Raw genomic sequence first — 22,109 nt, 5'->3', positions numbered from 1 at the left:
GAACAAGGGGCGGGGTCAAGGGGCAGGAAGGGGGCGGGGACACCTGGTGACATCACATCAGCAGACGCCCCCTGGGAGGAGTAGAGGGGTGGAGCTGAGGGTATTGCAGGAAAGGGAGGGGGAGGGGGAAAGGTATCATGAGGAACAGGAGGAGAGGGGGATGGGGCTGGAGTTTCGGGATGCTTAAGAGGATTTTGGGAAGAAGAAGACCAGGTTTGGGAAGATGCCACGTGGCATCCACCATCTTGTGGACCCCCTAGGGACTGGGGGCCATTTTGGGCATCACTGCTCTCTGGAAAGCTGACACGTGCTGTGGGTTTCAGAGGATGGGACACAGGGGATTGGGAAAGGTTCCACACAGCCTGGCCAGGGCCTTGTGGACAGGGCAACTCAGGCATTTTAGCAGACTCTGGGAGTCAACTTCCCAATGAGTGTGCTCTCTTTAAAATACCAAGTTTTGGGGAAAGAGGTTTAGGGGTTTTAGAGCTAGGAGAGGGAGAAACAGGGAGAGCAGAGGTACATGGCTTTACATTTGGCTTTTTCCCCATTTCCTTTTGTTTGAGCAATGCTGTTCGAATTTGTAAACTCCAAAACACAAATTTAGCTGAGGGTGCATTGCCATATTGTCCTAAGGTTATCAATTCATTCCCAGCTTTATCCCAGAATTGAATATTGTGGATTTCTTCAGGGGAGATTTGTGGGAAGTGGAGGAAAAGCCATCTTATAAACTGTTTCAATTTTCCCTTTGAGAACTTCACATTACCACTGTCTAAAATGCTAACAATATTATAAAACACTCCTTTTTGTACAATGCTGAGTTTCGGACCCATGTTAAATGTAAAAAAGCAAAGTACTAAATCCCACCTGACCAAAAACAAAGCTAAAATCAGCTACCGATTTCTAAAAAAAACCCACAGATTGGAAAGCGATAATGAGCAGACAAAAGCTTCACAATGCAGCTGTATATACTGCTTTTAAAATTCCCGGGCAGCAGCAGCAGGGCATGCCCTGCCGAGCTGAGGCAGAAACAAAGCCTCCCCCGCCGTGGAATGCAGCCCCCCTGCAGAGCTGAGAGAGCAGCCATGCCACGTGGCAAGCTGAAACCGGGGCCCCCCCGTGCCGCGTGTGCAGAGAACCCCCCTCCCCTGCACAGAGAGCTGAGAAAGAGAGTCTCCCACGGCAAGAGAGCCGAGAGTCCCCCCTCCCCCGCAGAGAGAGAGAGAGAGAGAGAGAGAGAGAGAGAGAGAGAGAGAGAGAGAGAGAGGGATCCCCTGACCACGTGGAGAGAGCCGAGCACGCTGGGCTGCAAAGCCGGGGGGAAGGGCAGAGAGCTCCCACTCGGGCGCAAATTTCAAAAGAGAGTAACACACGCAGCAGAAAGCTAAAAGCTAGAACGCAATAAATTCCCGTCTGTGGGGCTGCGCAGCCAAAAATGCAAAGGCAAAAAGGAACAGAACTCACGGCAGAGTCTGTTTTTGAGCTCCTGCTCTACCGAGAGCAGAGATACTCACCCGAAATGGAAGCTGTAGCTGGCTGGGTACAGGCAGGTCTCTTCACCGGAACGGGACCTCTCTGTGGGCGAGAGAGGCTACCCTGTCCTCCCTCTGGAAAATCTGCTCACCAGAAAGGAGCTGGGCTTTCCACAGGTGCCGAACAGTCCACGAAACTTCTTCTGGGAATATTCCCAAAGTCTCTAGCTGAGGGCGATGCAACCAAAGCCCCTTTCAGCTGGATGCACGGCTGCTAGAAGCTTCACCGAGGTACTGCGAGTCCGTCTCAGGCTGCAGAGTCGCTTAGCCCACCCAGGGACGCCAAATATTGGAAAAAGGCTCCCAATATTACCAGTTAGATTGTGCCTGGGCCAGTCTGACCCTCGCTGCTGGGCCAAAGGCAGCAACTGCGGTGTATCACCCCAGAGATACCTTGGCTTGCTGGTGGTTGCAGCTGGGCACTGAACAAGTCCAGGCTTGTTAGGAACCCCGTTTACCTCAGGAGGAATAGCTTCAGGCGATGGTGAAGAGAAAAAGGAGAGGATTCTGCTGGAGGGTTTAATGTCCAGAGGTTTATTCCATGGTTACAGAGGTCTGAACGTGAGCAACTGCTCCAACAGAATGTGGCCGTATGGTCTGATCACCTTTTTAAGCTCAGGGACAGGGGGAGGGGAGGTACAGGTGAGCCACCAACCAGGTGAGAGGGGCAGGGTCTCAGGGGAAGATGACACCCAGACAGGCCAATGACCTCTGGGCATAGGGGCATCCTTTGAACTTGACCAACCACACAACGCCTTGCTGGAATGTTAAGCCTGATTGACAGGACTCACTCAGCATGGGGGCAAGGGGGAAGGGAGAGAGGCATAGGCACACCTGGGGGAATGACCTGGAAGGCCAAAATGGGACATTACAGCACACCACAACACTAAGGATCTGTGTTATCTGGCAGTTTGTGCCACTCTTACAGTGTTCAGTGTAATCGCCCATTATCAAAACTGATGTCCCAATTAAAAGATTACAGCAAACCATTCATGCAAAAGGTCATCCTCAGATTCATTAAACCTGCACTTGCCAGCTACAACAACATGCAAAGGTATGTGCATTTTACTGTTGGTTGCCAAGCTTGACATTGTCTTTAAAGCTATTAGCATTGTAATAAATCTACATTTTTCAGTTTTAATCAACATTTTTCCTACAACAGTTTAACAACTTATTTATACTTCTCTACTCTACTGTAGCTCCACTATAAAATTATTCTTATTCAAAGTATTTTTTCTAGTGTTTGCTGACTATATTGTCACTAATGATGATCTTTTCCAACTGTGTCCATTTAGCACGTAATGCTTTAAAAGTGAAAATAACTAGCTTCAACCAGACCACACTACAGAACTTTTAAAAATTTATTATTATGTGGAAAACTAGTTTCTGATTCCTTCGTACCATTAAAATTAGAAAAAACAAATAATCTATTATCAATTCCTTGCTTAGTCTGTATTACATGTAGTGTAAATACTATTTCCCATGTTATGAGGGCTGCAAGTATATGTGAGTTAAGCGAATACCATGACCCATGAGCACACTGACAAACAAATCACTAAAGATAAAATACCAACACATTTGTTATGTCTGAACTCAGCTACATAGCCATCAACCAGTCTCTTTGTATAGCCATACAATTATAGCACTGGACAATATCAGAAAGATGCACATAAGGTAAATGTGTGGCCCTTTTCTCAAAACAAAGGAACAGAGCTAAGCATCTATTTCACAGAAATCTAGGACCCTGACTTTCAAGTTGTTTTTAAATATTCCTTGGTCTACAGCTGTATTTTTTTTAATGTCTTCTTTTTCTCCTACACAGCAAATTAATTCACAACAAAAGCTGTTTATAATATCCTTTTTATTTTTCAGCCAGAAATACAAATTAATTTCATATTTCAATAAACAGTAGTGTTTATTCCTTAAATAAACCCACCATCTCTTTGGCATTTGACCGTATTCTGTTTTTCAAACTAAAGACTAATAGGAAGACTTTACTTTCAAGATCAATCTTAAATGCATTAAATTTACACCAGTGCAGTTAACTTTGAAAAATACACATTGGTGTTTTTTTGTATTTTCTAATAAAACTATAAAAGATAACCAAACTACAAAATGCTCACTAGTGGGCTACCTTCATTTAAACTGCAGAGCAACAGCATAAGAACTCTTCATTTCCCAGAGCACATGCACTAACCAGTGCTTTCTAGTAATTCTGAGTGATAAACAAACAAGCAAAAAAAATCTTGAACCTATCAGAAAAAACTGATCAAATAATTTATGCTTCAAAGCAATATGAAATTATTTTTAACTTCTGCAGAGGTCATCAGGAAAAAAATCAAATTATGTACTGCTTCAGTACAAGACTGCATCTAAAAAATACAGTATGAAAACTTCCATTTTTAAACTAAAGTAAAATAAAAAATAATTAAACAAAATGTTTCAAACACATCTAGAAATACAGCTGTCAAAACTGCATTTGATGTCATAGTTGAATAAAAACTTATTAACAAAAGTAACCAGTCCATTATTCTGCTGTAAAATTCAAGATCATCTCTTTAACACTGACAAGAAATATTTCACTTTCACTCTTGTCAAGAAAAAAATCTGCCCTCCAGAGCTTGTGTTCAGTGCTTCAAGTAAACAAAATTTCCAAAGCTATGCTGAAGTTGATACCTTCTGCTACTACAGATGAAATGAAAATCACAAATTAAAAGCAAAAACATTACCAACGTACCAGTACAGACATTCCATTTTCTGTCTCTAGACAATGTAAAAACAAAATCTAACAAAAAAAAAGAAACCCAAAAACCAAACAAACAAAAAAATCACTTTATTTCTTGAAAGATTTGCTTTAAATAACTTAAAGATTTATCCTGAACATGTTCTATAGAATAAAAAGGACAAAACAATTACTTCAATGCAGAAACTAAAAAATCAGTTTTGATAGGATTCAAGTAGCAAACATTTCTTTTACGAATAAATCTCACCCACATCACTAGTACAAGCGCAGTCTCAAAATGTATGAATTGGATTGTTTAAATAGCAAGTGGTTCATCCAGTCAAGCTCACATTCCCGTCCATGCTGCAAGAAAACCACATATATTTTACTACAGAAACAAAAAGTAAACAAAAAAAACCTCCTTGGGTAATAATCCAAGAGCAGTTTCTAATATCAAGCCAAAATTAGAAACAACCAAGCAGACACCACAAATTTTTCAGTGCTGAATTACTGTAAACACTAGATGTAGCAGTACAGAAAAAAAACAATTCCAAAAACCAAAAGCTTTTTTTTTTTTGTTAAAATCTGTCCAAAGAAATATCCACTAGTTGCAGTCAAATCTGCATCAGAAGCTGCTGGATCAGGAAAAATTTCACTCTCCAAGTATTTGCAGAAAACTTCATTGCCAAGACTGTATTCCTGGTAACACTGAGCTGATAAAACCACCTACAATGTGGACAGTCATGTACTCACTTCAACAGTGGATTTCTGCAGCAAGAGACAAAAGATCAGAAATAATTTCTAAATTTGAGATGATAGCTCATGTGCTATTCCTTGAAAACATACGATCCCCTCTAAGAGTAAGGTGTTGGAGCTGGTATTGTAGCACTTCTGTGTCAGCAGGTTCCTTAATACTCATTTTGTCTAAATTGAGGTAGTCTAGGGATTTTGAATGAGCCCTTTTACCTTTCAAAAGGCAGAGAGGCAGGGGACCATGAAGTGCTTTGTAAGGTTCATATGGTAAAGCTTTATTGTATTTATCCCCAGAGCTGGGCATCCGTCTCCTCTTCCTTCCATTTACTGCTGGGATCTCATAGGGCTGGAAGTACTTACTTCTAGTTTTGTACAAACGCGAGGAACGTGGAAGTCCTGAATCAAGATGTCTGGACCCCAAGTTAGGACCAGATTCTCCTTTATTCTCTTCACTTCCAATATACTTATGGGCTAATTTTAGCAGTTCCTTTCCAGTTGTGAAGCCAACCAGGTAGTTAGAATCCATGTGAAGGATCTGATATCCTGCAACTGTCCGCCTCAATGGTGAGCAGGGGGTGCTGGAACAGCGTGGCTTTTCTGCTTCTGTCCTGGCTGCAGAACTCACCTCTGCAAGAGGCACAGAGAGGGTGGAGAGGGTAGTTCTGGACTCTCCAGTCACATCAACTTCCATTTTAAACACAAAGCTTTGCTCCTAAAAATAAAACAGAACTTGATCAGAAAATGCAATACAAGGGGCTGAGAGAAGACCACAGGAAAGGAATTTTTTATCACCCAGAAGTCATAACCAGTACTTCCCTATTCAGCCTGGTCTTAGCTCTGCACGGTGTCATGTACCAGACCTATCACTGACATCTGTCTTTCAAAATTATCTTGGCTGGGTGTTATGGTTTGGGCCTGGCAAAGCCAGAGCCCCCATGAGTACACCTTCTCCCCGGTGTCTGCTGCGAGATGTGACCAGGAATAAACAAAGCAGGCTCCAACTTCAACATACAGAAAAGTTTATTAACTAAGCTACACACAAACAATTACTAAACTACAAAACTACACACAAAAGAGGGAAAAAAAACACGAGGAAAATGAAAACCTCACAAAAAAAACTCTCCCCCTCCTCCCCCCTAAATTCCCAATACAATACATCCTCCAAAATCACCAATTCTAGGTCCAACACCACCCTTTAGATTGCTCAAACTTTCAGTTCCTCAAGAGGAGAGGGAGTCCTTCCATGTGTCGTGGTGGCCTCTTCCGTCCTTGTTTCGGTGCTCTCACCACCGAACAGGGATCAGGGCTGCTTCCAGGGCTGTCTTTTTTTAAGGATGCTTTGTCCAGTTCCAGAAAAGCACAGTATCTCACCTTCTCACCTCTGGGACATCCGTCCCCCCCATATTTTATATACCCCCTGGGGCCGAGGGGTCCCCACACTGACTCTTCTTTGGCTCTGGGACATTTCTCCCCCTGGACTCAGTCTCTGTATCACACGGAAACATGGCTCTGTCCATGACTACACAAAAGAGTCCAGCATAAAATGCCACTCCATCTTCTCCATTCTTTCAACATCTCTCACTCTCTCTCTCTGGTCCAGACCTCCATCACTCGTTCATTTCCTTCAACCTCCTCCACTCTTATCACTCGTCTAGGAAGGGTTAATGTTCTGTAAGGCTTTCATTGTCCAAAAAAGGGTTAAAAAACTCCTCCAGGCGGCTGGACTCCTGGCTGCACCCCCCCCATCTCCTCAGCTGGGCTGCCTGCTGCCAGCACATATTACTGAATTTCAAGGTAACACAGGCTGCACTCTCTCTCTCTCTCTCTCTCTCTGTCTCCAAGGGAGGGGGGGGGGGGGGGTGGCTGCCCAATGTCTCTTGTTGCTTTCCACCCTTCCATCCTCCAAGGCCTTCTCACTCCCATCTCTGTCCAGGCCCAGGCCTACCACATGGCTGCCCCTCCCCCGCCCAGCAGCAGCGGCTGGACGGGGGAAGGGAGATCCGACCTCCGTCCCTCAAAGTCCCAAGAGAGCCTCCCAGGCCCGAAGCTCTGCTTTTAACCCCTGGGTGTTCTTGGAGGTGTGTCCTAAAACCCACTGGCTACCCCAGGTGCCAATATCAAAATCCAAGTACCCATTGGTTTGACCACAACATCCCAGAATTCCCACTTCTTCCTGGTCAAACCACCACAGTGGGTTTTTTAATAGAAGATACCATAAAGATACTGATAATTCTAAATAGCTAAAAACATATTAATACTATCATACACAAAAATGGAACATCTTTCTGGATCATTTCTTCAGCCTTTTAGTGCATTTGATTCTTTGTAGTCCCTTACCTCTTGGAGCATCTACATCCATTAGCAGGTCCACAGCACCTTCCCCAGTCTTTACTTTGTAATTTGTCTACTGTCAATATTATCAAACAAAGCTTTCAAAAAACATGCCTAAAAAGTATGAGCTCATTCAGATATGACCATGGATCACACCTGATCTGAGTATACCTGATCTGATGCTTTCATCTTCCTCATGTGCAGACAGCTTGCTTTAAATTCACAGTGGCATCCTAGCCATTCCACACCTGTCTGATTACGTCATCAGCAGTCTTCACATACTTCCCAAGAAAACTGACCTATCATCTTACTCACAATTAATCAAACACACACTCTTTTATTCTAATAGGATTCTAATGTATTTCTAACAAAGTATACTGTATTTAATGAATATAGCATTAGATTCTTATAAGCATCTTAAGAATAAACAATATTTATCTGTTATTTCCTGTTTCTCTTGGAAACATTTTACCCTTCCCTCACTACTATTCCAAACACATTATTTGGTGCCTTTACAAACAAAAGCGCTCACTGCAAGTTATCATCACCTCTTACATGAAAAGATATGGTCACCATCCAGCAAGTATACACCAGCAGATGCTGGAACACCAGAAAGCCTCCCTTTCATTTCTATTGTCAGCATCATCTGAACCATTTCACTCACACAGCTACTTCACAAAACAGGTCACATTTGTGACCTGCTTTCTTCATTTCCTGCAAATCCATGCTTTCTTCATTGTCAGACACATCTTTGCTCTAAAGGTCAGCTACTGTAGTCAATATAATTCACAAAAAAAATCAGCATAACTATGTCACATTTAAAGGCAACAAAGGAAGGAAAGTTAGCATCCAAGTGTTAAGCTGAACAAATACTAAAATTCATTATATATGATCATAAACTACATCCAGAAGCTCAATAATATTTCACAAATAAGGCTGACTTAAAACACACTTCCAGGAGTTTGCAAACTTTTGAAGCTACTACTTGATGCCATTTTCAGGCTTGGAATGTGACAGGCCAAGTAGCAACGATGCAACAAACAAGGAAATACTTTATTCCATGGTCTGTAATTAAGACACCCCCCAAAATCCCATTAAGACCGATCTCCATTAATTTGTTTTAAATTAGAGAGAGAGCTGTGCGCAATTACCACTTGGCAAAAGAAAATACTAGCCTTATGCATAAAAATATAAGATTACCTAATATCTGTGAAGGGACTGGGAAGGAGTAGTTCAAATAATGTTCTGTCAGAGTGGAAATCTGTTTCAAAACCTCTTGGGGGCTTGGAATATGTGGTAGGGGGTGGGTGAGCCCTTGCTCTGGTGAGGTGGTGCCCTGGCCCAGCCCCACAGTGTCTGTCACTAATGGCACAATGGAGGCAGCCCCCCTGTGTTGCCTAACCCAGCCCACGAAATGGCTGAGCAACTGAAAGACCCACCTGGTAGGAAGGGTTTTTAAGAAGACTAACCATGACGCAAGCATGTTGCTCTCTAACTCTACCTCCATCTTGGAGCTTTACACCACTGGAACCCTGAAGGTAGTAGTTATGTACATTTTCCCTATTTTGCCTTCTAACTTTCTTTTCACAGAAGACAATGCCAAATGGGTTTAACATTTTCTGTGTTCAGTGGGCTATTTCTCTGCTGTGGTGTTTCATATTGTACTAAATCCTCTGACAAAGTTCCTCATCTTCTATAATTCACTAGTAAACTTTGTGATTTTTTAGCTCTTGAAGACATCTGGTTGGCATTTTTCCTTTGCACCTACCCAGACCAAAAGAATCTTGGTTTAACCCTGAATTTAAGTGACTAGGGTCTGACGTTCCTATCTCTCCTTCCCTGCTTAGCCCCCAATTAACCTGCTGCTCCCTATGCTAATAAATTAGGAATAAACAAAATGCCCACAGTTCTGATAAAGAGGATTTTATTTACCATTAACAGACTTATATTATGGAGAGACTATTTTAATGTTCCTTTAGTCTTAAATGGTCTCTTTTCATTCTCAGTTGTGGTATACAGAGGATTCTTCATTACCAGTTTTGTGTACTGTAACTTTTGCAGATATACTTCATCCAATGACATGTTAAGCATTCTGGGGTTGGACTAGATGGTCTGGGATTGGACTAAATGGTCTCCTGTAGTAGATAGGGTCAGGCGTTCAGAAGATCTCGCGATGTCACGGAAAGCAGCAGGATTCCTCTCCCCCTAACGCCTAGTGATAAGGGATCACCCAAGAATGTAGACCCCCCCCTAACATTAGTAACTTTCGACTCCTTATTAACCAATTACAGTAAGGTAAGACCCCTGATGTAGAGAAAAACCTTCCCGAGTATAAAACCCGACGAGACGGGACAATAAAGGCCTTTGAACCGTCCACCACATTGGTGCCTGCGTGTGTTCTTGGCCCGAGCGACCCTGGAGACTTTGGGTCGCCGTGCCATTTCCTCAGAACCAGGTCACCTTGCCTTGCATCAGAAGGCAACAAGTGGTGCCGAAACTCCGGGAGCCGATCAGCGCCTGGGGAACGGGGATTCGCGTGGAGAGAGGACGGCGGCTGCACAGCTGGCCTTGTGCAGCGGAGGGGATGCCCTCGAATCATGGAAGCAATTGCAAAGGTTGTGAGTGAGGTGCATTGTTGTGGTGTGCTGTAATGTCCCATTTCGGCCTTCCAGGTCATCCCCCCAGGTGTGCCTATGCCTCTCTCCCTTCCCCCTTGCCCCCATGCTGAGTGAGTCCTGTCAATCAGGCTTAACATTCCAGCAAGGCTTCGTGTGGTTGGTCAAGTTCAAAGGATGCCCCTATGCCCAGAGGTCATTGGCCTGTCTGGGTGTCATCTTCCCCTGAGACCCTGCCCCTCTCACCTGGTTGGTGGCTCACCTGTACCTCCCCTCCCCCTGTCCCTGAGCTTAAAAAGGTGATCAGACCATGCGGCCACATTCTGTTGGAGCAGTTGCTCACGTTCAGACCTCTGTAACCATGGAATAAACCTCTGGACATTAAACCCTCCAGCAGAATCCTTCCTTTTTCTCTTCACCATCGCCTGAAGTTCTCCTCCTGAGGTAAACGGGGTTCCTAACAAGCCTGGACTTGTTCAGTGCCCAGCTGCAACCACCAGCAAGCCAAGGTATCTCTGGGGTGATACACCGCAGTTGCTGCCTTTGGCCCGGCAGCGAGGGTCAGACTGGCCCAGGCACAATCTAACTGGTAATATTGGAACCAGTATTCCAATAGCGCATGCACAATGGGGAATTGAATGTAAGGTTAAAGATATGACTCTCGCATTGCCGAGATTGATTAAGCTGGGGGCTATAGAAAGTCCCGTGGATATTGTACACCCAGAGGTGTGGGATAATTGTACGAAAACTCTGGCCAAGGATACCATGTGTTCAGCTCGGGGAAAGCCCTAAAATCGTGGGGCAGAGTCATCCGGGCTCTGCAAAAAGCTCGACAAGAAACCTGGAAAGCTGCGAGAAGTTGTTTAATAGCCATTCCGCAGTTGGGGGTGGGAGCTACGACACAGACCACCCCGGAAAGTCATCAGATTGAAGACGGGAATGTGCGGGGGCTAGGCGCGTCCCACCTCCCCCTGGGCCCAAGCCCAAAACCTCCGGGAGACCCCCAATCCCCCCCGCGGAGCCCGCCAGATCCCAGCCCCCCCTCGGAGCCTCTCGGCAAAACCGCGGCTCCTCTACCCGTCCCCCCCCCGCCGATTGCCGACCCGACGCAGGAGGCAGAGCAACGGGCGCAGTGTTTTTGGGGGGGGCTGGCGGAGGAGGTGCGGGAAGCAGCGGGACGGTCAGAAACCACCCGGATCGATAAAATCTCTCCGCCGCCGTATGGGCTCAAAGATGGTGGCCGGCCGCGTGGTCAGGGCGGAAGAGAAGAGGGGGAAAAGGGCGGAAATACAGTCAGCCTGCTTAACATCGCATGCGCAGGAGAGCAGGGAGAGGGGGGCAGTCCCCGCGGTGGAGGGTGAGACCAATCAGAGCGCTCTATTCAAATTAAGCCTATATAAGGCAAGGACCTCCCCCAGCAGGAGGCCGGGAAACCCCAGGGGCAGGGAAGGGTCCGCCCCCACAGGAGGGGGCGGGGTCGGAGCCCGAGAAAAAGGCAGAGCAGCCCGGAAGTGCTCGGTCTTTTGGCTTCCGACTCTGACTCAGACTTGAGCCGGGACAAGTCTGAGAGGGAGTCGGGGAGCTCCGATTCGGATTCTAGCCTTAACAGAGGGAGAGCAGCAGCATATAAGGTCTCTAGTCGCAGCGCTCCCGCATGGGTGAAGGAGTCATCAGAGAAAGACCGGACCCCGCTTACAGACTGGCAAAAAATAAAGATAGCCTGTGCCGAGTACACCCCTTCAGCCAAGCTAGTGTTCCCAGTCCACGTGGTGGGGGCAGGCAAAAACCAAAGAAGGACCTATTCTCCAGTGAATCCAAAAGAGGTACAGGCAATTATTAAAGCAATTGCAGACAAGGGAATTAATTCTGCCATGGTTACCACACTTATTGACAGCGTTTTTGGGGGGGATGACATGCTTCCCTTTGACATCAAGCAGACGTGCAGAATGATTTTTGATAGGGCAGGAATGATTATTTTTAAACAAGAGTGGGAAGATCAATGCACAAAGGAGCTAGCCCAGATAACGGGGGCTGACCATCCACTGCACGGGTCCAGCATACAAAGGCTGATGGGCAGAGACCCCACTATGATCACCCCCCAGGCCCAGGCTGAGGGCTTGCGGGCCCATGAGGTTATGACAACCACCCGTGCTGCCCGGGAAGCCATCCGTGCTACTGCCAAAGTAGTAGCCAAACCCTCACCATGGTCAACTATAAAACAGAGTGAGAGTGAGAGCTTCACTCAGTCTGTGGACAGGCTTCAGGCAGCATTAGACTCCTCCTCATTACCCTCGGAGGCTAAGGGTCCCGTGCTGGCAGAGTGCCTACGCCAGCAATGCAACTCAGACACCAAGAACATTCTAAGATCACTGCCACCTGGGTCTAATACAGCAGACATGATCAGACACGTTGCAAAGGAGGAACACCTTGCTCCCATCCAAGCAGCAGTCCACACTGCAATAACCAGTGTGATGGTGTGCCTTAAGTGTGGCCAGGCAGGCCACTTGGCAGTAAACTGCCCCCAGCCAAGGCGCCTATCAGCAGCTGCTCCACCACGCCAAGGGGGATTTAGGGGACCGTGCTGGGCATGTGCGAATTATTAGGCTCCAACTGTTGGCACCCCGAGCGGTCGGACCCAACAAAGTGATTAAAAGCGTGCCAAAAGGGAGAAACGCAACCCACCCCAAAGCCTTGCCCACAAGGGTCGCTGATATCCCGACCAGCCACGCGGAAGCCTTTCAGATAGGCCGCTCAGCTGAGTCAGACTCAGACCCAATCCTTCGTATGTTAGAAGCTACCTTCCTATCCCTGAACGAATCTAACCCTAACCTAACTGAATCCTGCTGGCTTTGTTACGATGTCGAACCTCCCTTTTACGAAGGAGTCGCTTTAAACACTCCCTTCAGTTACTCCACAGCAGATGCACCCAACCAATGTAGATGGGACACCCCCCGCAAAGGAATCACCCTGAGTAGAGTCACAGGCCAGGGCAGATGCTTTGGCAATGCAACCCTAGCTAGGCAGAAAGGCAACGTCTGCACCAAAGTTGTCAAACCCAACAGGAAAAACAATAAGTGGGTAGTCCCATCCGCATCTGGGATGTGGGTTTGCCAGCGATCTGGAGTGAGTCCCTGTTTGTTCCTTGCCAAATTCGATGACTCTAACGACTTTTGTGTCCAAGTTCTGATTGTTCCTAGGGTCCCGTACCACGCAGATGAAGAAGTGTACCACCTTTTTGAGGAACCCAGCCAGCTCCACAAAAGAGAAATAGTAACAGGTATAACTATCGCAATGCTGCTGGGCCTAGGAGCAGCCGGAACAGCCACAGGAGTCTCAGCCTTAGCAACATAGCACCAAGAACTGTCACAGCTGCAGGCAACAATTGACAAGGACCTGCAGAGGATCGAGAAATCCATCTCCTTTCTAGAGAAGTCAGTCTCCTCACTCTCAGAAGTAGTCTTGCAGAACAGGCGAGGACTAGACCTCCTGTTCATGCAGCAAGGGGACCTGTGTGCCACCTTGAAGGAGGAGTGCTGCTTCTATGCAGACCACATGGGAGTCATGAGAGACTCCATGGCAGAACTCCGAAACAGACTGGCTCAGAGACAGAAAGACAGGGAAGCCCAACAGGGTTGGTTCGAGTCCTGGTTCAATCGATCACCGTGGCTAACCACCCTAATTTCTACCCTAATAGGTCCATTGGCAATGCTACTTTTAGCTGTCACCTTCGGACCATGCCTGCTGAACAAGCTAGTCTCATTCGTTCAGACCCACCTAGAACGGGCCAACATCCTGTTCATAGGCCGGCAACAACTGCTGTGAATTTGACCGGGGAACACTGCCAGTCACAAGATTTTCTACCCAGGTTTACCAAACCCCTTTCTTTGTCAACAACCTCATGCCTCATCTCAGTACCTATGTATATGGCTACTTCGTTCATTTGTGAAAAAGGAGGGGGAGATGTAGTAGATAGGGTCAGGCGTTCGGAAGATCTCGCGATGTCACGGAAAGCAGCAGGATTCCTCTCCCCCTAACGCCTAGTGATAAGGGATCACCCAAGAATGTAGACCCCCCTAACATTAGTAACTTTCGACTCCTTATTAACCAATTACAGTAAGGTAAGACTCCCTGACGTAGAGAAAAACCTTCCCGAGTATAAAACCCGACAAGACAGGACAATAAAGGCCTTTGAACTGTCCACCACGTTGGTGCCTGCGTGTGTACTTGGCCCGAGCGACCCTGGAGACTTTGGGTCGCCGTGCCGTTTCCTCAGAACCAGGTCACCTTGCCTTGCATCGGAAGGCAACAGTCTCCAGAAATCCCTTCCACCCCTAACAATTCTGTGAATCAATCAAAACAAGTAAAACAGTCAAATAAAGAATTAAAATACTGCAGTAAACCAGACACCCAAATTTTTCACTGCAGAAAGTCCACACAACTAAATAATGCTTCCCATGACATTTAATTGAATTCAATATAGATTTATGCAGTCAATTACCAGTTTTAGAATAGCAGAAAATAGCAGCTGTTTCCTACTTTAACACCATATCAAGCAGTGAAACAGTAAATCTGATGAGGCTTCAGCTGCTGAGACAAAGATATTAATGACAATTTCTGAAGTTGAAATTATGTACCACCAGGAACCACAATTACTGGAGGCACAGCACACAGAAATTCTGCATTACAATTTTCAGCTACCCTGTGATTTTAGGCTAGAAACCCAAGTATCTGTTCTTGCTCTTAATTTCCAAGTTTTACCCTGCAGTTTAGAAATCTCTCCTGGAACCTTCCAGAAAGACTCAATCTGTTCTGTTAAAAGAAACTGAAATTATGCTAGAAAATGTATAAATAAAATGGACATACTGCAAGGTTGAAAATGAATCATATTACCTAGTCACATATAAACAGCAAACCCAACAAAACAAACAAATAAACAAACAAGCCCAGAACAAACAAATCACTTGTCACAGCAGTATGTGCCCTAAAGAAGAGGAAGGAGGAAGATTATCTTCATGCGCTTTTGGTGTTCAAAATCTGAAAGTAACACAAAGGCTGCTCTTCTCAGAACACAGCTTTTAAAGTTAATAAATTATGTTTGAAACATGGGCATGTGCTCTGGTAACCAAGAGCAATCAACATGGAAGAGTAACCACGCAGAAGGGAAGGAGTCAGCAGTTCACTGCACAATAACTACCCTCACTGTAAACCAGTACAAAGGAAAATCAGAGCAGAAAGTCCTCAAGACAGCAAGGTCCAGCCTAAGTACTTGAGGTTCTGAAACTGCAGGACTCCCATTCTGTGCTGCAGTGTGAAGAACAGTATCAAAACCAATACATCTGTCAAACATTCGAAAGCAACATCAGCATCAGAAACTGGTGCCACACACATCAAAAACTAAAGGGACTGAGCTAGAGACTGCTAGCCAGTGACACGAAATGACTGGCCAGCTCCATAAGCAAAGGACCAAAATTCAGCATGTAGGTGTTCAGCTCTTCCTTCCCAAGACTTTTAAGCCAGTTATTCAAGCTGCCATATGGCTTCAAAGTGATTTGTATCCTTATCTGGGAAAAAAAGCCAAAAACACTATAAAGACATTATTTAGAAAACTCCTATTAAAAAAATAAAAAATAATATGAGCTTCACAGTAAGTGTCTGTACCATCACCTATAAACAGATAGTTAAAACTTTTTGACAGTATTTTTAGGACATTTCTATTGTTATAAAGCATTTGATAACTTCTGTTATGTTCACTGCTGTTTACAAGTACAAGCTCATCAGTAATAACACTGCAAAAAACAGTACTTCAGTTTAGAAAGGTTACTTCTTCAGATCACTGCTGGCCTGTCTTCTTGCCTCTCAAACAGAATGACAACAGAATGATGCCAATTAAAGACAATTTATAACTGACGATTATTATTTAGTCTAACCAAGGAGACTTAAGAACAAGATGGCATATCCTTTGCTGCTAGTCCACATATTAAAAACATATGCAAAGTAACTGAAAGTAGGAAAGCATTAATTCTTACCAACAAAATTAATTTGACGAATACCTACTAGAATGGCCTTCAGAATAAAATTCAATGAGATTTTGCAAGATTTTATCAATTCTATGTGTATTTAAAGCAAGCTCTGTATGTGAAGTAACCAGACCCAATCTATATAAATGCTAAGAAAATTGTCTAAAACACAGAGCAGAGAAAGAATGAAGATAAATACTAGATTAACTATTAAAATCACTGTATGAACTCAAAGAATACATTAATATTCTTGAGATAATTCTTTCTGTGTAAAACCATCAAAATTCCCACATTTTGCAAATATATGTATTTTCTGGTTATTGAATCTTCCACAAAATTGTCAGATATTATTCATATCCTTTTCATAACATGGGACAAATGAAAAACACATATGCATGACACACTAGGGTCTGATATCACAATATATGCCCTGTAAATAATTTATTGTTGAAATGACTTCTTGCCATGTGCTCCATTGCACTCAAAATCTTGTGTTAGTTTTTTTTTCTCCGATAAAGTGTTATTTCTCCTGTTACATACATTATTTACTGTCTTTCTGAGGAAAGAAATGTGACTTATACAAAACAAACTTTAATTACTCAGTATTTGAAAAAAAAACAAAGATGAAGAGCGTTTTCCCTTGATAACACTTATGCTTTGTAGAAAGTCCACATTATTTTAGAACTGCTGTAAGTTACTCCTAACAAAGTATCTGGTTCTCTGTAATTTCACATTTCTATTGTTTCTTATCTCCTCAGCTAGAATCTGAAGTGATTTTACAACATGCCTACTTTTTTTCCATTTAGATAAGCATTAAATTTCTGTCCATTCAGTAAATGTTTTCTTCTTCAGAACTGATTCTTCCTCCTAGATGCCAAGCCTGTAGGCAAAACTTTTGGTTAAGAATCACTAAGATACATCACATTGATAAAATGATAGTAATTGCAACAAGAAAAAGCAGAATGGAGATGGCAGTGGTGATATCTGTAGAAGAGTCAAACATACTGAACAGAGATATCAAGCCAGTTTTGACATTTTCCCTTCTCTGTGCTGCCATTACTTGACATAAAAAATGCACTTAAAAGACAAAATGTTTATCTGTTAGACATCAGGAGTAAGTGAAATAACCCAGCATGTGTGAAGCCAGGACACCTTTAATTATTTCAACTGTCTCTTTGTGAAGAGTGAAAGATAAGGTCTACATCATTCCCTTTGCAGTCTGAAGGAAAAAAAACATTTGCAGTTCCTTACAAGAAATTCCATACTCCTCTAAGCAAAAGAGAATGGGGGCAACATGAAATTGTTGCACCACATAAGACAACATTCAGATGGAGTAACAACTAAGTGTAGCACAGATTTACTTCCTCAAGATTACATGCAAGAAAACAAAATCATGCATAAAACATACACTATAATCCTACAGACCTTAAGAAAACATGAATTGATATTACTGAATTAATAAAGCCAGTGCAGTAACTTCAGAATGTAATGTAAAACAACAGCCTACGAAACAACTAGTAAAGTGTGTGTGTGTGTGTGTGTGTGTGTGTGTATTGGAGGGAGGGGGTCTGTTCTTGTCAACAGGTAAAAAATTAAGCCATTCAGGTACCCAGTATACCAGGCAATAATTTACGAAGTGTTCTTTCTGAAAAGATGATTGCATCAATTTCTACTAATATGCCCCTACTCCAAGTAGCAGGAACCAGTTTTTTAAATTCTTGTTACTAAAAGTTTTAAAAAGAAAACTATTATGATCCAGAAAACTACCTTTTAAAATTGAAGACTGTCACAAGTGCACTACTGAGAAGCTACAGCTAGCAACACAACTGACTACCTCAGACCAGATCAGTATGACAGAGCATAGGATTTACAAACAAAAGAGACACATGGAATGTAAAGTCTGACCAGACTAATGAATTTTGTATGAGCAGACTTAGCAAGCAGGGAAGTGAAATAAAATGGTGGGAAAGAAGGCCATTTAACATCTCTCTGCCACGCAACACTGGACAGAAGTGTTTAACAGACCATAAGTTCTCTAAAATATTTAGAGCCTTCCACATGGACAATGAGACTCCCTTGTTGGATTGAATCACAGACAAACACTTCCCCTTCACTTCGTCAGTAAAATGATTCTCCTGGCCAGCATAAAGGTGGTTGTTTACTATGCTGACTCATCAAAAAATGAAACTGTGAGATACGTGCAAAGTAGCTGATGCATATTGTAACACATATAATTTTTATTCTTTATTGGATTAGTATGTAAAATAATGTTTCCCTTATAATTTCATTTTTACTTCTCTGTATTTTTGATCTTCCATCTTTTCATCTACTAAAATCTAAGTTTAATTTTTGTAGTTCTTACTTTCAGGTTAGCCCACCTGGGAAGACACCAAACAACCTGAGCTGTCAAAAAAAACTGAATCACCTTTCAAAAATAAGAGACAGAAACAAACAAACAAAAGGAGAGTGCTTGAAGTATTCCAGTTTTCACTAAATACTGATTTCTTTTCTTTAAGAACCAAAGAGACTATGGGTGTCCAATGTTTCTGTGTTAGAAAAGAAATTCAGGTTGGGTGGTATTCTATACTTACAAGTTAGTGCAGCTCTGGGGACATTATTTTGAAATGATCAGCCTACACCATACCATATTCAGCTTTTGACTAGGAACAGCTATTCAAGCAAGGAAACTTTAAAAATAGACCTACTCATAAATATTATGAAAAATATATTCAACCAATGCAATTTAGTTTTTTCAGTTTTTTTTAATGGAAGCACTTTAAGTCACTTGTTCTCTGTCTTACCTTGCTACCATCTGCAGCAGATATTTAGATATTTGGTGGAAAGGTTTTGATGCCTTGAGCGGCTACCTAGAAACAGAGGCTAGACAGTGTTAAAGGAATAAAGAAGGTATTTAATAAAAAGGCCTTCAAAGGATATACCTTGGGCAGTACAAGGGCCTGGCTCTGGCTACACCCAGAATGAGTAACTGGTCACGATGTTTCACATTTTTATAAGTTTTGTTCAATTTATATATTGGGGTTAATTGTCCTATTACAGCTTCAGGCAATCAAGTACCATCCTCCCAGTTGGCTCTCCTCAATTCGCTATTGTTAATACTTTTTGGGCCTGAAGCTGCAATGGTGTCCTTGGTTCTCAGGTTGGAAAAGGATTATTTTGTCTAACTAAACTGCGAAGAGAATTTGCTAACACTTTATATGAAGGTCAGAGTTATATACGAATGCAGTACAGAATCTGGAAAATACGAAACTCAAAACTTAAAGCATCCGTTTCACGTTCACTTATACAATCCACATTGATAAAGGTCACTTTCTCAAGCTCACTAGAGTAATGTACATAAAGGCTTTAAAGTTCTGGTTTTTGTCTGCTTCTCAAATGCTCCTTCCCTTACTTAAATGCTGCTTTAAAACAAGAGTAATGCAAGCAGAGAGTAACAATTAATGAAAGCCCAACATGCAGTACATGCAGTCACAGTGCATTTCTATTAAACTTACAACTAGTGTGAAGAGAAATCTGCCTCCTGGAACACTCAGTTCTGATTCATCTGACTTTGCAATATCATACCTCATTTGCATATTGCTGGTGGCCAAACCAGCAGCATAAGGCTGATCAAAAACAAGAATGTACAGAAAGCTGCACTATAACGTCAGTACTCTTACACAAGAGCTTAATTTCAGTGATTGCACTGCCACTGCCTCATTTCTCTGCTTCAAAGCCACTGTGAGAACTACGCTCCTCTATCTTCATTATCAACAAATGCCCTTCCTCAAGGGAGAAAAGAGACAACTGAAGCAAGCACACCCCATTAGCCGGAATATGGTTCCAAATATACCAACAGCAGGAGGGTGGTGGGAGAAGCAGCTTTCTGCATGCAGCTATACAAGCAAACATGTATGACGTCCTGGCCCACTTTAGAAAATACAGTAACAAAGACATGCTTATAAGAAGCATTTGTTAGTGTTCATAATTTCTCTTTTTCTTTGTAATAAAGAATACATTTATGTTAGGCAAAATACATATAAACCAGCATATAAGTAATATATACAGAGACTTAAGATCTGAGATTGTTTTCCTACATTCTGCATACCACTCAAAACAGGACTGCAGCTGTTCAAAAACACTTTTCCAGTAAATGTACAGAGACAGAACTGGAAAAACATGCCTGCTAATGAACCAAAGCAGCTTAGCAAGTTTAATGCTCTGAAGTAATACTTTAATACACCTTTGAGTGCAAAGCACAGTCTGTGAGCTTCACAGGCCATACAGTAAATATTAAGACAAAACTCTTGTCTACTCTTCACTAAACAAAATTTATTACAAACTAATACAACAGTTACCCACAGAAAGCTGTGCCCTAGTGCACATTGTCATTGTCAGATTCAATAGTAAGATCATATTCACGTTTATCACTTGTCTGAGTATGGGGCTGCCAGTGTGCTTTAAACTGCAACTGAGGAGACGGTTATGCGTACTAAATGCATACTTACACTAATACTAGATATAACTGCATAAGAGTAAGTTCTGGGCTTTTGCACTACTTAGACTGTCACCCATCGGGTGGCACGGAGAGCGCTCAGGAGCAGCCTCAGCGCAGCCTGCAGGCCCCGCATGGCAACTCTCCGGGTTCCCTATACACATGGGAATCACCACCAAGCATCCGGCTCTCCTGGGGCGGCCGGGCTGCCTTGCTCGCCGCTACCGGCTCAGCCCCGCCGCAGTCGGGGCCGCAGGGCGAGCTCCGGGGCCCGCAAGAGCGCAGGGCCGCTGCCCGCACCAAGGGACCTGGCGCTGCCCGGGCACGGCTCATCCGGCCCCCAGCCGGCGCGCCATACGGCCGCCGGGAGCGGGCTCCTCCGCCCTCGGGAGGTGCGATCCGCACGGCACCCTAGCCCTCCCCGCTGGGTAGGCACCACCGCCTACCCAAGAAGACTCCCGCCCTACGGCCCCTCCCTGGGCCCACCCAGCTCCGGGAACCGAGGGCAGGGCCGGAGGCCGCGGAGCCTGGCCTCACTTCCCGGTCGCTCGTACCTGCGGCCCAGCGCGCGGGGTCCGCGCGGCAGCAGCTGCCGGGGGCGGCGTGCGGGGCGCTCCGGTTCCCAGGGCCCGCCCGGCGCCGGGCTGAGGGCGGAGCGTGGCGGCGGCTCCGTGCAGTACATCCAGGCCATTCCGAGCGCCGCCTTCTTTCTTGGCGTGAGCCTCGGTGTTTTTCAGCTGTCTTCAGGGTGGTTTAATAAGCGTTAGTCTCCTATACCATTCTTGCGTCGTATATACCTGTAAGAATGGATCAAGCAACCATCTGTTGGTGACTGTCTCATCACGAGCATACCGCCCACTTCCGTAGTATTTCCAAACAGCCGACAAAGTTTGAACGCCGACTAGATAACAAACCTTTAGTAATGGGTTTTGCCAACAACCAAATAGATAATTTCTCTATTGCATTTTGCTGCACAGGCAAAGCTGCTATTATTGCAGCAAACCTTGCAAACAATTGCTTAACTTGGCTTTTGCAAGTGAAATAAAAGGAAAGGGGAAGAAAAAGCTTGATGTCATAGTCCTGGTTTTCCCCTTTAATAATAGTTATGAACTCTACCACACAGCTCTTAAACCCCTAGGTGTGGAGTTAAGCTAGATTTTGTTTCTGAAAATGAGTCTTTAAAGACTCAAACACACAGCTAAAGTTTATTAGTCTGATTGGGAAGGCATCGATGACCCCCATACCAATGCCCCATTTTGTTCTCCCTCTAGTCCCAATAATCCTGCCAAGAAAGTTGCAGGTGCTCTGGTCTTGAATTGCACTGAAGGGTGTTGGGATTCCATATGCACACAGACTAACCACTATGCACCCAAATGCTCCTGGAATTTGTATTCCTTGGAATTTTCAGCTAGAATAAACAACAGAGAAATAAACCCCAATGTTTTTATAAAGAATTTTAATTACAGGCTCTGCAAGCCATTAAGAGTCATAGGGTTTGCAAGATCACAAAAGCACTCTAAAAACTAAATTTGTAAATTTAGCACACAACACGGGGAGTGTATCTGGTCAATCAGCAGTCCAAGAAAAGGAACCTGGAGTGTAGTTTGGGGTGTTATGATGATCCATGTTGCTCACAGTACACAAACGCCT

At 44.0% G+C, this 22,109-nt stretch overlaps 1 protein-coding gene across 3 annotated transcripts; it reads right to left on the bottom strand.

Moving 5' to 3' along the window:
* Nucleotides 1–3,372: 3,372 nt before the first annotated feature.
* On the bottom strand, nt 3,373–21,253 carry MACIR (macrophage immunometabolism regulator). Of its 3 annotated transcripts, none has more exons than XM_063180586.1 (3): nt 21,018–21,253; nt 18,366–18,370; nt 3,373–5,716 (listed from the first exon to the last, which is right to left on the bottom strand). In XM_063180586.1, exons 1-3 carry the CDS (start codon nt 21,148–21,150, stop codon nt 5,072–5,074), a joined length of 783 nt encoding a protein of 260 aa, XP_063036656.1. In that variant the 5' UTR covers nt 21,151–21,253; the 3' UTR covers nt 3,373–5,071. The 3 variants fall into 3 exon arrangements, with proteins under 3 accessions (XP_063036656.1, XP_063036655.1, XP_063036654.1); XM_063180585.1 differs by lacking the exon at nt 18,366–18,370 and having other exon boundaries at nt 3,373–5,019; nt 5,365–5,716; nt 21,014–21,089; XM_063180584.1 differs by lacking the exon at nt 18,366–18,370 and having other exon boundaries at nt 21,014–21,089.
* Nucleotides 21,254–22,109: the final 856 nt, after the last annotated feature.

Source organism: Melospiza melodia, chromosome Z (genome assembly GCF_035770615.1).
Source record: "Melospiza melodia melodia isolate bMelMel2 chromosome Z, bMelMel2.pri, whole genome shotgun sequence".
NCBI lineage: Eukaryota > Metazoa > Chordata > Aves > Passeriformes > Passerellidae > Melospiza > Melospiza melodia.
This window is presented reverse-complemented; position numbering and strand designations above follow the sequence as displayed.